General features: G+C 61.6%; 3 protein-coding genes across 3 annotated transcripts; 2 read left to right on the top strand and 1 right to left on the bottom strand.

The window, feature by feature from the left end:
• Positions 1–546: 546 nt before the first annotated feature.
• Positions 547–1,115, top strand: HRG_11670 (MYND finger domain-containing protein; the record flags this gene model as incomplete). Its single annotated transcript, XM_044870140.1, has 2 exons — positions 547–642; positions 690–1,115. 2 exons carry the CDS (start codon positions 547–549, stop codon positions 1,113–1,115), a joined length of 522 nt encoding a protein of 173 aa, XP_044714635.1.
• A 1,501-nt stretch (positions 1,116–2,616) lies between these two features.
• HRG_11671 (PIF1-like helicase domain-containing protein) lies at positions 2,617–9,248 on the top strand (the record flags this gene model as incomplete). Its single annotated transcript, XM_044870141.1, has 14 exons — positions 2,617–2,962; positions 3,023–3,279; positions 3,485–4,174; positions 4,216–5,136; positions 5,225–5,686; positions 5,778–5,939; positions 6,337–6,570; positions 6,770–6,864; positions 6,937–7,031; positions 7,120–7,287; positions 7,337–7,662; positions 7,704–7,994; positions 8,060–8,802; positions 8,972–9,248. 14 exons carry the CDS (start codon positions 2,617–2,619, stop codon positions 9,246–9,248), a joined length of 5,067 nt encoding a protein of 1,688 aa, XP_044714636.1.
• Positions 9,249–11,159: 1,911 nt separating this feature from the next.
• HRG_11672 (uncharacterized protein) lies at positions 11,160–11,885 on the bottom strand (the record flags this gene model as incomplete). Its single annotated transcript, XM_044870142.1, has 3 exons — positions 11,160–11,176; positions 11,263–11,771; positions 11,848–11,885. 3 exons carry the CDS (start codon positions 11,883–11,885, stop codon positions 11,160–11,162), a joined length of 564 nt encoding a protein of 187 aa, XP_044714637.1.
• Between the last annotated feature and the right edge of the window lie 3,281 nt (positions 11,886–15,166).

Genomic DNA, 15,166 nt, shown 5'->3' on the forward strand with positions numbered 1-15,166 from the left:
GCGACCAATGACGAGGGAGGGACGGAAGGGTCGGCGACCAATCACACGGGATCTTTTATTCCGAAAGAGGAAATAAATCAGCCAATCAGAGGCGGAGGATGTGGGGGTGAAGCAGTTTGGGGCCTTTTTTCCCCGCGCGCTAAGAAGTCCTTTCGTTCCTCAAGGCAAGCAGTCTGGGGCCTTTTTTCCCCGCGCGCTAACAGGTAAGGCAACCCTTCATGGGTTGCGCAAAGAGCCTTGAGGAACGAAGGCCGAAGATTGGAGAGACAAACAAGACAAAGACAGGGTGAGAGAAAGAACGCAAGCAGGCGGTAGCGCTAGGAACTAAAACATGCAAAAAAGGTAGGTAAAGAAAGCGGCCATTCGGGCACCATCCCGCCGCGGGGAAGAGGCAGAAAAAGCAAGAAGGCAAGTAAAGCGGTGATGACGATTGCGGGGTAAGCGAGAGGAAGGGAGCATAAGAGGGCGCCAAGGCACGAATAGGAGAACAAGAGCAGAAGCGTCTACCCTAGCTACCGATCGAGCAGTTAGGAAAACAACTACAGCATGGCCACTTGCAACGTTTCCGTGGAGTTCTGGTGCGAATTCGGGGCCACGGAGCTGAAGTACAAGCATAGCATCCCGAAGACGCTCGTGACGCAGGTAGCCAGGCGAGGCCGAACCACGCAGCCAGTGCACTGTTCCTACAGTGGATAAGGCCGATCCTACGGGAGCACGAGGCAGCGTGTCGGAAGGCAGCAGGGGTGCGCTGCGAGAGCTGCGGCGGACTCGCAAAGGAGATTCTACAGAGCCCGATATCGTACCTACACGCAGAGAGGCCGTTTGTGCTCGTGGTCGTGTCGTCGTTCTGCGGCAAAGAAGGATGCGAAATTAGGACGAGGCAGGAAATGCAGGACAAGATGGCAGAGGCGGGGCAGGCGGGCGGAAACAAGGGCGCGACGCAAATGCAAGGGCAGGATGCGCAGAGCACAGAGGGGAAGGTCTGCCGGGTTTGTGGAGAGATGGCGGGGGCGAGGAGGTGCAGCCGATGCCTGACGGTGGCGTACTGCAGCAGGCAACACCAAAAGGAGGACTGGAAGGTGCACAAGAAGGGATGCAAGGCAAAGGCAAGCTAGGGAGCTAGGGAGAGGAGGAAGGAAAGTAAAGGGACAAGGCATAACGCGCAGGACATAAACAAGGTCACGGAGAACAAATAGAGGCAGGCACTATCGTAAGAAATAGGTCGCAAGCTAAAGTTGTTGTTTCAAAAAAGAGATAAACGTTGTAATGTGTAGAGTAATGGTAATTTTGCAGCGATAAGTTTCGTTAGGAATAGCATCTCGAGAGGGAGAACGGTTTATTTTAGTAAAGGCAAGAGGCGTAAGAGAGCGATAGGTTTATAGTAGGCAGCTCATTTCTGCATGCGATAGCGGATAGGTCGAGCGGGCGGGTCGGAGGTGCTCGCGACAATAGAGTCAAGAGGGGAACCCGGCTTGGCTGCCGGAGCGGAACGGGCGGGACGCCGCTCGGTCGAGACGAAGAAGCGGCCGGCGGGGAGAGGAGGAGGGGGCGGAGCTGACGGTGTCCGAAGACGAGGAAGGCGGCGAATTCTGCTGCTGCAAGCGCGCCCTCTTCATGGGCGTATCGGCAAGGGCCGGGTGGGAAGTTTAGTGTAAAAGAGAAGGGCCAGTGGCGATGGTGTGTAAGAGAAGTCAAAGGATTCTAAACAAAGACGCAACATGGCGTTAGTGGTAGGTTATATAAGGAGCCTTTGTAAAAGAGGGTTATAAGATGCGTATAGAGGAGAGTGCAATAAGAGAAGGGAGAACTTTAAAAGGCGGTCTAGTAAGATGTTGAGAGTTTTTAAGACAAGCAGGACGCGCGAAGCTATATTCGAGGAGAAGCAGGCAGCCCTATTCGCAACACGTGTAAGACATGGTTTTAAACTTCAGCGGGCAAGTGTCTAGGGGCATACGGAAGCTTTGACTGATAAGAGCTGGATGACAAGAAGGAAAAGCGTAGCATGCAAAGCATAGGCAAGAAGAAGCCGTCGCGGCGACGTACATATAAGGATCGGCCGAGGCCGTCTAGCCTATCGCATATAGCAGCAGGCAATGGCGGGCGGGCTTAATAGAAAGGCGGCGCCGGTATAATGCAAAGAGCAGCAGCACGCATATAGACATAGTAGAGAGCTACGAGTAAGATATATAGACTTTTGTAGAGGATCCTATATGCGCAAGAGGGGTGCCAGTCAGCAAGATAAGTGCAGGGCGAATAATCGAGGCAAGGATTTATACGCTGTTATTACACTTACGAGGATTTACGCCAGGGGCCTAGTGGCACCATAAGTAGGCAGGGCCAAAGAGGGCAGGTGCAAAAGAGGAAGACAAGACGTCCGTGGGGGCTTTGGTAGACCGGTGTCGCAATGAAGCCAGCCAACGGAAGGGACCAGTCCGGAGCGGGGGACGGGGCAAGCCCGGCGCCAGAAGCCTGCGCAGCGCCGTACACAGGACCAGAGTTCCAGCCGACCACAGCAGCGCCGGCACTTGCTAGCGGCGCCCCTCGGAGAGAGCAAGAAGAGGCGTCAAGGGAGGCGCCTCCGAGGCGAGGGCGGGGAAGACCGCCAGGACTAGGGAGATGGAGGATCAGCGCAGGCCGAGTCATGCCGCGGGATATCCAGCCTCGGCCGACACCAAGCGCGGCGGCAACTTGGCTGCCGCCGACACCGAGGGCGGCAGGGCACTGGCTGCCGCAAGGCGTGCCCAGCGCCGTCTCGGCCTCAGGGAAAAGCCAGCGCGCACCAAGAGAAATCCGGCCTCTGCCGACAGTAGAGGCCGCCGGTCCTTCGCCGCCGCCGACGAGAAGTTCGGACGTTCCGCGGGACATTCGGCCACAGCCGACATGGAGGGCCGCCGGCCCTTCGCCGCCGACGAGAAGTTCGGACGCGCCGCGGGATATCTAGGCTCTGTCGACACCGACGGCGGTAGGGCGCCGGCTGCCGCAAGGCGGGCCTAGCGCCGTCTCGGCCTCAGGGAAAAGCCAGCGCGCACCGAGGGAAATCCGGCCTCTGCCGACGGTGGAGGCCGCCGGGCCTCGCCGCCGCCGACGAGAAGTTCGGACGTTCCGCGGGATATTCGGCCACAACCGACTTGGAGGGCCGCCGGCCCTTCGCCGCCGTCAAGCGGGACTAGCTCGGCCGTAGTCTCGATCGGAAGCCAGCACTCGCCGCGAGCCATCCAGTCCCGGCCGGCCAGCAGGGCCGAGATCCCCGCCACAACTCCGGCCGCAGCCGGGCTGCTTGTTGGCGGCAGAGATAGCGCCTCGGCAGGTACGGTCGTAGAGCGAGGTAAAGGCGTGTAGCGGTGATAGCTAACCGGACGCAGGTAGATCGGCGATAAGACGGCAGGCGAGGAAGAGCAGAAGAGGAAACGCCATCTTAGTAGTGGGCAGGCCGAGCGGAAACGCGCCCGGTCGGTGAAAGGTGCCGAGACCAAGGGAGCTGCAGGCCGAGGACCTAGCCAGCGCGCTGCGGCACCTCGACGAGGAGTTCGAGGCGGGCGAGAGGCTGGCTAACGAGCAGACGTGGTGTGCGCCGGTGCCGCGCGAGAGGCAGGTGAGGACGGTGCGGAAGTTCTACCGGGCGTTCCACGACGCTGGCACGCTGCCGATCGCGACCTGCACGCTATGCTACCGGAAGCGGGCCAAGGGGGAGCTGAGGGAGATGGCGTGGGAGGGGTGGGAGGGGTGGTCGCGGAGCGGTGTTGCGGGGGGCGGGCGGTCCCCGTTCGGGTGCCAAGCCTGCTTCCCGGAGGGCAGGCCGGTGGCGGTCTGCGCAGAGTGCGCGCGATGGGCCGGGCGTGAGGGGGCGTCGCCGGCCATGCACCTCCATGGGCGGCTCGGCTGCGAGCACGCGTACCCCGACGAGCTAAAGGACCTCACGCCGCTCGAGGAGAAGCTCATCTCGCTCAACTCGTGCTACGGCTTCGTGACGAAGTATAGCATCCCCGGCGGCCAGAGGCAGAGCGTGAGGTACCCGAGGCACGTCAAGGGCCATATCACGGTGTTCCCGAACGACGTGCAGGGCCTGGCTGCCAAGGTGCTCCCGCACCCGCTGGTCCGGGTCATGGACGAGATCCACGTCTCGTGGCAGGGCGCTGAGAGGCCCGGGCCGCGGGACCTATCAGGCCTGCTGTCGGTAAGGCGGTCGGCGGTCGAGAGGGCGCTGGCCTGGCTCAGGAGAACAACCCGCTCTACGGCGAGGTCGAGATCGACGCGGCGGAGATAGCCAGCTGGGGGGCGCCGCCGCACGGGGTGCCGCCGGTGGTGTGCGAGCGGCTGGAGCGAAACGAGCCGTCGGCGCGGGAGAGGACGCAGACGGCGCAGGTGGTGCCGCCGTCGGAGCGGGCCATGGACGACGGAGGCGCGGCCGAGATCGAGGAGGTCCTCGCGATGCTAAGGCAGGGCCAGGACCCCGCCGAGGGGAGCCGCGACGTCGGGCTCACGTGCGAGGACGACGACAGGGACGGCGCTAGGCCCGAAGAGGACGGGGACGTAATCAATGAGGTAACGTCTTCCGGCATGTTCCCGTTAGATGGGGCGCCAGATGTGGCCGACGCCGAGAAGATTCGCTTCGCCCGCGACGCGGTCGGGCCCGAGGGAGCGCGCGCCAGCCCGAGGACGTGGGTAGGGACGGCGGCCAGAGGGCGGCGGGCGACGGCGGCGACGGCGAGCCGTACATACAGGTGCGACGCGGCGAGGATTTCGCCGACTCGGCGGACGCCTCCTTCTGCAAAGGCCTTCCGACCCTGTTCCCTTGGCTTAGGCGGGCCGAGGCTCGCCGACGAGGACGCCGCGGGAGAGCGCGGGCCCAGCGTCGGGAACCAGGGCGCCCAGGCGGAGCGGGTTGCAGAGGGCCTTATGTCGACGCGGAACATGAAGCTCCAGGCATGGGCCGACGTCGTGCTGCGGCGTCACGGCGGCCGGTTCGCGACGCACCCTATCTTCGCCTTCCTTGTCTTTAACATGGGCGTGCGGTCTAAGAACCGCCAGGCCAGCATGCTAGGCGTAGCGAGGAAGAACTTCGCAAGGGTCGAGGGCCTACTAAAGTCGTTAACGGCGCAGAGGCTCGAGGCGGCCAGGCCGAGCTCGAGGCCACAGGTAAGACTAGCGACGACGGGGTAAGAGCTCCTCCGGTCCCTCTCCGTGTTCGGCTACCGGCAGCCAATGTCGAGGAGAGCCGCCTTAGTATGCGGAAGAAGATACTATCCTCATCGTTAGGTACGGGGTGCCGGCTATCTGGTTCACGCTGAACCCGAACGACATTACGAACCTAGTAAAGTTACGGCTAGCGGCGCACCGCGGCCGCGACCCCGACGAGGCCGAGGCCTTCCTAAGTGACCTAGGGACCGCGTATAAGCGGACGCGGCTGGCCATATCGGACCCGATGAGCTCGGCCGTCTTCTTCCACCGGGAGATGACGCTCTTCTTCGAGCACTACGTCAACGTCGGTGAGGAGTCGGTGTTCGGCCACGTCGGCGCATACTACGGGGCGGTAGAGACCAACGAGCGAGGCGCCCTCCACATCCACGGGCTCCTCTGGCTAAGGGGCAACGCGGGCATTGGCGACGCGCTCGCCGGCCCGGACGCGGAGGAGCAGGCGGCGTACCGGGAGCGCATCGTCCGCTACGTAGATAGCGTCTTCTCTGAGGTAAGGCGGCCGCCTTAACACAAACCCCCCCCCCCCCCGATGCCCCCTATCTGGGTCAGGCTGAGGGGCCTAAGCTGAACCGAGGCCGCAGGAGCTAGACGCAGAAGGTTACTGTGCCATGCAGGCAGAGCGGTCGGCCACGGCGGACATATCGTCGCGGCTCGACGACGTCGCGCGCTTCACGGACACCTTCGACGAGGAGGCCAACTTCTGCGCGGGCGCGACGCAGATCCATACGCATAGCGCGACCTGCGTAAAATACTCGCTCGGCGTGGGGCGCGGAAGGGGACCTCTGCCGGTTTAAGGCGCCGTGGAGGTTGGTGGAGAGGACGGCGCTGACGGCGGACGGGGTGCTCGAGATCCGGCGGACGCATAGCATGGTGAACCGGTGGAACAGGGCGATGGCAGTGGGGCTACGACACAACCACGACATCTCGTTCATCGCGACGCAGCGCAAGACCATGGCCCTAATCTACTATATTACTAACTATGCGACGAAGGTAGAGGACCCGGTGTGGAAGCGTGTGCCGCCGCGGCCGAGTTCCTTCCTGTGCTAGAGCCGACGGGAGAGGGCAACAGAAGTGGCGCCGACCGCGACGCCGGCCGGGAGGGCGGGGCCGAAGGGGTAGCGACGGCGGCGGACCCCGTAGGGGAATAAGACGAGAACGTTCCTGCTTAAGGCGGCGAATCGAGTCTTTACGGAGCGGCCGCTGTCGCAGGTCGAGGTGATCGCGCACCTCCTAGGGTACCCGGCGGAGTTTAGCAGCGGCTCAGCGTGGGCGTATATAAACGCAAACCAGCTCTACTGGGCCGTCTTCCGCCGGTGGCGGCACCTCCGACGGGCGAGCGGCGCCGAGGCGACGGGCGACGCGCCGGACGAGACGGTCGTCGTCGAGGAGGCTGGCCTGAGGATCCCCACGTTGAGGCGTACCAGCACCGGGGCGAGCTCCTGCGGGCCTCTGCCTTTATGACTACGCATCGCTTGTAAGGTTAAAGCAAAACGGCAGCGGCGCCGACGGTATGGCGGGCTGGGGTGAGGTACCCTTCGCGGAGAGCTGGGCGTCGGGGAAGGGCTGGGTGCAGGCGCTTAGGCGGCCGGGTTGCGGGGCGACTGTATGCGTCGACGGATACCTCAGCAAGGAGTTCAGCGAGGAAGACGACGAGTCGTGCCACCGGAGGTGCGTACTATAAGACGGGGGGCGCCTAAGAGGAAGGCAGAGCAGCTAGGGGCATCGGCTAACAGCATCTAGGGCGGCGGTGCAGCACCTGGCCCTATTCGTGCCGTGGGAGTCCTTCCTCGGCGAGGAGGCAGGCGACATTAACAACATCTGGGCACGGGCGCGGAGTCGCTGGCGCCGAGGGTCGCGCGGCTCGCAGACAACGTGCAGCTCCTCCGGCGGTCGGCGGAGGACGCGAAGCGCGACGCCAAGCAGTGGCCGCCACGGCCGAGGAGGGCGGTATGACGGCGCCGCAGGCCGACGACGAAGGCAGGGGGGCGGCCGAAGGGGGCGAGGAGGCATACCGCGCCGGCGGGGCGGGCGACGCGGCTCGGCTCATCGACGTCGTCCGAACGCCGCCAGCGCGGGACAAGTCACGGCGCAGTCAACAGAGCTGCTAGCGATGACGCAGCAGCTCTGCCGGTTCCAGCAGTCGGCGCTCGGGTCGGCGGCCGAGCTCGCGGCGACGGTGGTGGCGGACGAGAGGGCAGGCAGGCGGGTGAACCTACCGGGCTCGGCGCTGTCGGGGCGGCACTGCCGCGGCAAGAAGAGGTGCGGGCCATCAAGTCGCAGCAGAGGAGCGCGGCGCGGGAGCGGGAGCGGGCGATCCAGGGCATCCAGGGCGGCGGGGCGGCGGCGGGCGTCGGGGCCGACCGCGGCGCGGCCCTTCGCGGGGTGATGGGGGGCTTCGGCGAGGACGACATCGACGTAACGGCGGCCGACGGCGACGCAGACGCAGGCACGGCGGCGGGGATGCGCGTGCGGCTCGGCCCGTCGAGCTCGTTCGTCGCCGCCGGCAGGAGCTGGCGGGCCAGCTCACGCTCAACGAGAAGCAGGCCATCGCCCTCCTAATCGTGTGCCGGCAACTCGACCGAATCCGGCAGGGCGACGACGCAGGCGGCGACGGTGGTGGCCAGCTCTGCCTATTCATCGGCGGCGAGGGCGGCACCGGCAAGTCGCGCGTCATCGAGGCGCTCGTCGAGCTGCTCGCCCGGAGGGACCTATCGAGCCGGCTGCTGGTTACGGCGACGTCGGGGACGGCGGCAGCGCGGATCAACGGCATCACGCTGCACTCGGCCTGCGGCCTTACGGTCGGCCAGGGCGGCCGGGCGGGAGGGCGACGAGGGACATTGACGGCGTACGGCTGGCGGGCCAGGGCGAGCGCTTCGTCGACGGCCGGTCGCGGATGGACTGGCAGGAGAAGGAGGTGCTGGTGATCGACGAGGTCAGCATGCTCGGGGCGCGGACGCTGCACGCCGCCAACGAGCAGCTCTGCCGGCTGCGGGGGTCGGCGCGGGACTTCGGCGGCATCCCGGTAGTGATCCTCTGCGGCGACTTCCACCAGTTCCGGCCGGTGCAGGAACGGTCGATCCTGCTGCCGAGCGCGGCGGTGGCGTGGGACGAGGACGGGGCGTTCGCGGCCGAGCAGCGGCGGCAGCACGACAAGGCGCACGCGCTGTGGCGGCGCTTCACGACGGTCGTCATGCTAGACGAGCAGATGCGGGCCGCCGGCGACCCGGAGCTGCGGCGGCTGCTCGGGCGGATCCGCCGGGGCGAGCAGGACCGGTCGGACCTAGAGCTGCTCAACTCGAGATGCTACCGGCCGGGCAGGCGGATCCCGTGGGAGACGGGCCTGACGGTGGTGACGCCGCTCAACCGGAACCGCTGGAACCTCAACCTAGAGGCGGCGCTCGCGTTCCGGGAGAGGCGGCGGACGGCGGCGCGCGTCTTCTCCGAGCATAAGTGGAGGGACGGCGTGCCGACGGAAGAGGAGGCGGTGCTAATGCTAGGCCAGGGCGACGACAGCGCGACCCCGGTGCCGGCCGTCTTCCTCTTCGTGCCAGGCATGCCGGTCGTCGTGAACCAGAACACGCACCAGGGGCTAAGCAACGGGGCCGGGTACACGGCGGTGGACGTCATCCCCGACCGCGCCTTCCCGGCCACCGCGTCTCGGCGGAGCTCATCATGCACTTCGGCCGCCGGCGGGCATCGTGCTGGCCTCGGAGACGACCAAGGACTTCCACTTCGTCGGGATGCCTGCCGGGACGATCCTGCTAACGCCCATCAGCGTCAAGATCACAGCGCAGCGGAAGCGGCCATGGCAGCGCAACGACGTCAGCCGGAGGGGCCTGCCGTGCGCCGCGGCCTTCGCCTGCACCGACTATAAGGTGCAGGGCGGGACGCTGGAGCGCGTGGCGCTGGAGCTGCGGGGGGCGAGGATGACGACGGTCGAGGGGAGGGCGGTGCCGTCGTCGTGCGACCCGTATAGCCTATACGTGCAGCTGTCGCGGTGCCCGACGCTCGACGGCATCATGCTCGTATCAGAGGTGCGGAGCGGGACCTAGTGGGGAACCGGGTGCCTGAGGAGATGACGGCAGCGCAGGCCCGGCTAGAGGAGCTTAGCAGGCAGACAACACAGGAGGCGGCCGACTGGCTCCGCAGGTAACGCAGGCGCCCTGCATTTTCCACACTTCTGACGTAAAAGGAGTGTAGGTTAAGGGCCAGGAGGACGGGCGAAGGGGGTGGTCTGTGGAGGCGTGTGGTCTATGGCGGAGTTAGAAGCCGGGCCGGCTTGGGCACCTTCCTCTATGTGGTCTGCGGCGGCGTATGGTCTACGGAGGCGTTGGAAGCGAACTGCGCAGCTGGAACTAAAAGGGCAGCAAGGGGCAGGGCATTATGCATTTTTATTTATTAACGAATGAAAAGCGAGAACATCGACGAATCAAAAGCGAGAAAAGAACAACTGACGAATCAAAAGCGAGAACGCCAGCGAATCAGAGGGCGGCATTTGCGGGGGGGAAATCGATGGCGAATTTTTTTTCTCCCCGGGGAGGAACCCTACAGGAGAAGGCTCGCCTCGGGCTCGCGCAAAGAGCCTTGAGGAACGAAAGTTTGTGGTTGAAATTTGAGGCTGAAAAGGGGATTTATCTGTCTGTTTGATGTTTCAAGGTTTTGTGGTGGTTGCGGCATCACTGGCACGGAAAAATCTTTCCGCAGTAGCTTGCATCGCGCGACGGGTGATTGGGGCGAAGAAGATCGGGCGCCAAGCTGTCAGTCATGTCATGCAGCAATACGTGTGAATAAAAGCAAGGAGAAGATGAGAAGTGATGGAGGAAGAGGGGATAAAATAAGGCGTCGAGAATTCGGCCTTGAGTGGCCTACTTGCTGTTCTAGTGTTCTTCGCATCATATGCGTCAGTTAATCATAAAAACTACAGAGTATCTAAACATCTAGAACACAAATTATGGCGATGTCTACGGTCCGAGTCGAGTTCATATGCCAATTTGGCGCCAGGCAACTCATCCACAACCATAGCATTCCTCGGAGCCTTGTGACGGAGGCAAACGGGGCCGGCGGAGATGCTGAATACAACGAGCGATTTACACAGTCCATGATGCCTCTTATGAAGGAGCACGAATCAGCATGTCGCAGTGCGTCGGGTGCTTTCTGCGAATGCTGCGGGCGGTTTGCGACAGACATCTTACAGAGTCCGATATCGATGCTGCACGCAGACGAGGCTCGCATTGTGGTTTGGGTCACATCGTTATGTGGAAGAGGGCAGTGCGAGGTAGAAATGAGACAGGAAATGCAACTAGTAATGGGGGAAATGCGGCAGGAGGAGGAAAGGCGAGATAAGTTTCTAGGACGCAATAGGTGCATGGAGGTCAGGCTGTGCAAAATATGCGGGACGACCGTGGAGTGAAGCGGTGCAGTAGATGTCACGCAGTGGCATACTGCGGCACGGAGCATCAAAAGGCGGACTGGAAGGTTCACAAGAAGGCGTGCGTGCCCGAGAGGCTCAACAGACACGGAAAGTGTGGAAGGAAACGATGACTAGAAGCGAGGTCGTAGAGGGTGGTGGAATATAGCAGTTCGGTTTTTATATGTGCTGAGAAGTAAGAGCACATAGTAAGACAAAGGGTAAAATTGGGTTGTTCTCTGCATAAAGAATATATTAGCAGACTTTTATTTCACATAACTAGATAAGATATATAGCTATTCCGTTTCTGCTGTTTTTCTACTTAGGTGACGGTTTCGAAGCGGCCTAGTCGGCGAGTCTGATGTGCAGGCGACAATTGAATTAAGGGAAGATGCCGAGGCATTCTCCGAGGCAGGAGTCTGACCGGCTGTTTCCGGATCGCTAATATGGGAAGCCGCTAAGAGGAGCAGGATCGGGTAGCAGAGCCCCAGTATCGGTAGAAGACGAAGGTTTCGGGGTCGTCAGGCGCGGTCTCTTCGTCGGCGTGCCGGCAGGGTCAGGACAGGGACGCTTCTGCGAGGGTGTAGCTAGGTCGGCCAAAGTAGAAGTTGAAGCAGAAGTTATTAAAGCCGAAGGTGGAGGACTTGGCGGGAGGGTACCAGGTGTTGCCACGGAGTAAGAGGCAGCGAGTATATCCCGGAAAGCGGCCGAAGCGGAGGACGGTTTTTCCTTTAGTGGTGTCGAGATAGCCGAGGACGAGGCAGCCGCAGTGCTGGTGGCCTTATCGAGAAAAGTCCAAGAATCCGGGACGACGATAAAGACATAGTCTCGGTCGGAGCCTGGGGGATGAATCATGACGCGGTGACTGAGCAGGCCAGCAACTTTGCCTGTGCAGGTAAAGAAGTATAGCCCAGGGTTAGCGTGAATGGGGAAGATAACGAAGACCTCGAATTGGTGGAAGCCTCTGAAAGGGATCTTGTCGGGAATGCCAGGAGCTAGATACGTAGAGAGCTGGACGAAGCCGCAGCAATTTAGCTGGGCGGCGTCTAGGTCTGGCAGAAGGTCTTGTCGTAGCAGGGAGTGACCCGGCCAAGGATGAAGCCGGTGAAGGAAACGATAGGCGGGATGCAAGGAAGTTATCCATAGAGGCGAAGAGTCTAGGAGGATGCTAAGAGGACAAATCAGCCGGACCTCTCGCCCGAGAGCCGAGAGCGGTACGCGCTAGGGTAAATGGCACGCCTTACGGCTGGTAACCCTGGTCGCGGACGACGAGGGCGGGCATGGTGTAGATAAGGGTGTCGCCAGTTTCAGACTCTAGGCCGTCGCGCTGCTTAACCTCCCAGGCAAGGGCGTAGGGTGGACGCGGCCGTTCATAAAAACCATTCCTCAGACCATTCGGAGGCGATAACAGGCTGGTTGTAAATAGAGAGATTGAGACTGAAGAAGATGGATGTCGGCGAGTCGTCGGTATCCAATCGGAGCGGCGCATATTCCGCGGTGAGCAACCATGAAGGAGGTGGCAAAAAGATGCGGGCAATGGTCTCGGCGTTGAGACCTCTAACGCGATGCTCGTCCTGATGGGGAAATCTCGAGGGGCAGTCGGGCTGGACGAAGAACATCATAGACATATCACCACCCGCGCCTTTCTGGCTATCGAGCGGCTTTCGAAGGTGTGGTGGAGGTAGCGGTGACGAGGAAGACATCGTGCATATCTATGTTGGCTAATAAGTGGTTTGTGCGCCTAGAAAATGATCGGTATAAGTCGTTAAGAAGGAAGTAAGAGGTGGAGAATAAAGCGGCCTTTTTTATAAATCCAAGGTATTATAGAACCAGTGGGGAGAGCGAGAAGCTTTGCCATGGCAAGTTTGAATTTTGATAAGGATGCGTGGTGCATAATAGCTCTTGACCGGACGAGTAAGCCAACGAGTAAGCCACACGAAGAGGCGGTGTGGAGAAGGTTGCCTGTTAGAATGGAACGGAAATTTAGGGAAGACTGTCTTGGGAGCTATCGTGCCGGGTGAGCTGAATCAGATGGCAGGGCTATTCCTTTTCCGTTGCAGCATAGGTAGCGAAGAAAAGAAAGTCTAATTTGATGTTCCTTGAAACGCATACCTGCAACGACAGATTCGGAAGATGCGGAGGAGAGCAGAGTAGTAGAAGGCGGCCTTAGATGGAGTTGCGGTGTGTATTCCTATGCATGGGCTGGTCGAGGCCGTCCGGAAAGGATGGACGGACGGTGGTAGGGTGGTGAAGGGGAGAAAGGGGGCTCGCGGATAAGCATTGCCGCGTCGGCTCAGTGCTAAAAGATCACAGGGTTTAGTTATAGGAAGGGATTGGTAGGAAAACGCCAACACGGCGGACCATTATTGTTAGGAGGCGAGATAATATTGAAGAAAGATCCGGGGGCAAACTTTTATGGTCCATCATCCGTGTGCAGAGCCGCGGCGTTAAGATAGCATCGACATGGGAGAGAGTTCTCGCTGCGAGGTTCGGTCGGTAGAGGGAGAAGGTGAAATGGTGATGGGAGCAGCGGCCGTTGCTGCGACGAGAAATGTCGCTGCGGCGAGATTGAGCGCAATGGATGATTCGCTAAAGCGGGTGTCGGGATATAAGAGACAGGCAAACGTGGCATCCAGGTTTCGGCCCATCATGGCCAAGCAGGGGCTGGTCGAGGAGGTCTCGCGAGGAGAACAAGCGGAAGCGCTTAAAAGAGCGTTGCCCAAGAGAAGCCGGCGAGGCGGTCGGCGGCCAAAGGGAAAATCAGTATTGAACGATGGCATTTCGAAGGCGGCCCCATCACGACTTTCAGCACCGATAAACGTGGGTGATGATAAGCTAGTGAGCATGGAGACGGACGTTGCCATGCAAGGGTTGGGTGCGAAGCCGTGTGGAGGGAGTCTTGTGCCGTCCGTCGGCGGTGTGTTGCAGCGCGAGGGTAACGACCCGATCACCTACCGGCACCTCTTGCCCAAGGAGGGGAGGGCTGGGGATGATGAGAGGAGGGCAGCGACCACGGTAGGTCTGGAAGCACCATGTCCTCCGGAAGCCTTAGTCGGGCGAGAAGACGGCCTAGACAGTGGGAGATGGTCCGGCGTGGCCGTAAGTGGCTCTGAGACGGTTAGGCGACCCAGCGGTAGCGAACTGACGAGGCCGAAAGGTCTCGTCGAGCGGACAGGTGGTGTGGGGGGAAAACGCCGGGTTGGAAGACCGATAACGGTGATGAGATTTCGGCTGGAAGGCGGGAGCCAGCATTCGCCAAGGCCCATCCGATCCAAAGAGATGGAGAATACGGCCGGACCTGCGCCTGCTCTTATGAGATTTCGATTGGAAGGCGGGAGCCAGCATTCGCCAAGGCCCATCCGACCCAAAGAGATGGAGAATACGGCCGGACCTGCGCCTGCTCTTATGAGATTTCGATTGGAAGGCGGGAGCCAGCATTCGCCAAGGCCCATCCGACCCAAAGAGATGGAGAGTGCGCCGGGAGCTGCGCCTGCCCCCCCTGAGGAGGCCGGATTATCACACGCCGGGATCGCGGAGGGCGTGCAGATCGGCACGTCTGGAAAGCGGAACGATAGGGCGCGGACGAGGCAGAAGGGGAGCGAGGGATACTCTAGCAGCCCGGGAAGGAAAGGTCGGCCGGCAACGGTCGACAGTGTCCGGCCTATCGAGGCGAAGCAGGCGCTGGCGGCCGAGGAGATCTCACGAAGAGAACAAGGGATGCATTGAAAAGAGCGTTGCCTAGGGGAAGTCGGCCAGGTGGTGGGCTGCGGGAAAAGGCGATGCACGTGAATGGCGCCGCCTTGAAGGGAGGGCGAGCGCGACGCTCGACACCGATAAATGTGCGTGAGAGGCGTACGGACGAAGGACCGAAGCGGGTGTTGGGCGACGAAAGTCAAGCGGACCCGGCACCTAGGTTCCGGCCTATCCAGGCGAAGCAGGCGCCGGCGTCCGAGGAGGGTTCACGAAGAGAGCGGGTAGAAGCAGTCGAAAGAGCGACGCCTCTAGGAAGCCGGCGAGGCAGTCGGCCGCGGGATAATAGGACGCGCGTCCATGGTGCTTCTTCAAAGGGAGGGCAAGCGCGATGTTTAACAAGATTTCGGCTAGAGAATGTAAGCCAGCACTCGCCGCAACCCACCGTCGCCCGGCCAATTCAAGCGAAAGCGATAGGAGACAGAGCAGGAGATCTGCAGTCATCCGGGCGGTTATTACCACGGCCGTCACGCCTGGCAGGGCAGGATCGGCCGGCAGGGGCGGTCGGGATTTCGTCCACGGCCGTCAGGGAGCCCCTCGTTCAGCCAGTCGAGCCTAAAGAGCCGGGAGATGGAGCCGGAGATACACAATCACCCGGACGGTTGCTACCACGACCACCACGCGGGGCAGCGGTGGGAGAGGAGGATCGGCCGAGGCGAGTCGAGGCGGTAGCGAGATCTTCGGAGTCCGTGGAGCAGAGAAAGAGGATCGGCGAGCCCGACCGAGACGAGCTGCCAAGAAACGTATTCGAGGCGGCCGTCGGAGGCAGAGGAGAAGTGAGCTACAGGCGGAAGATCTAGCCAGCGTCCTACG

Source organism: Hirsutella rhossiliensis, assembly GCF_020360975.1.
Source record: "Hirsutella rhossiliensis strain HR02 chromosome Unknown scaffold00022, whole genome shotgun sequence".
NCBI classification, from domain to species: domain Eukaryota; kingdom Fungi; phylum Ascomycota; class Sordariomycetes; order Hypocreales; family Ophiocordycipitaceae; genus Hirsutella; species Hirsutella rhossiliensis.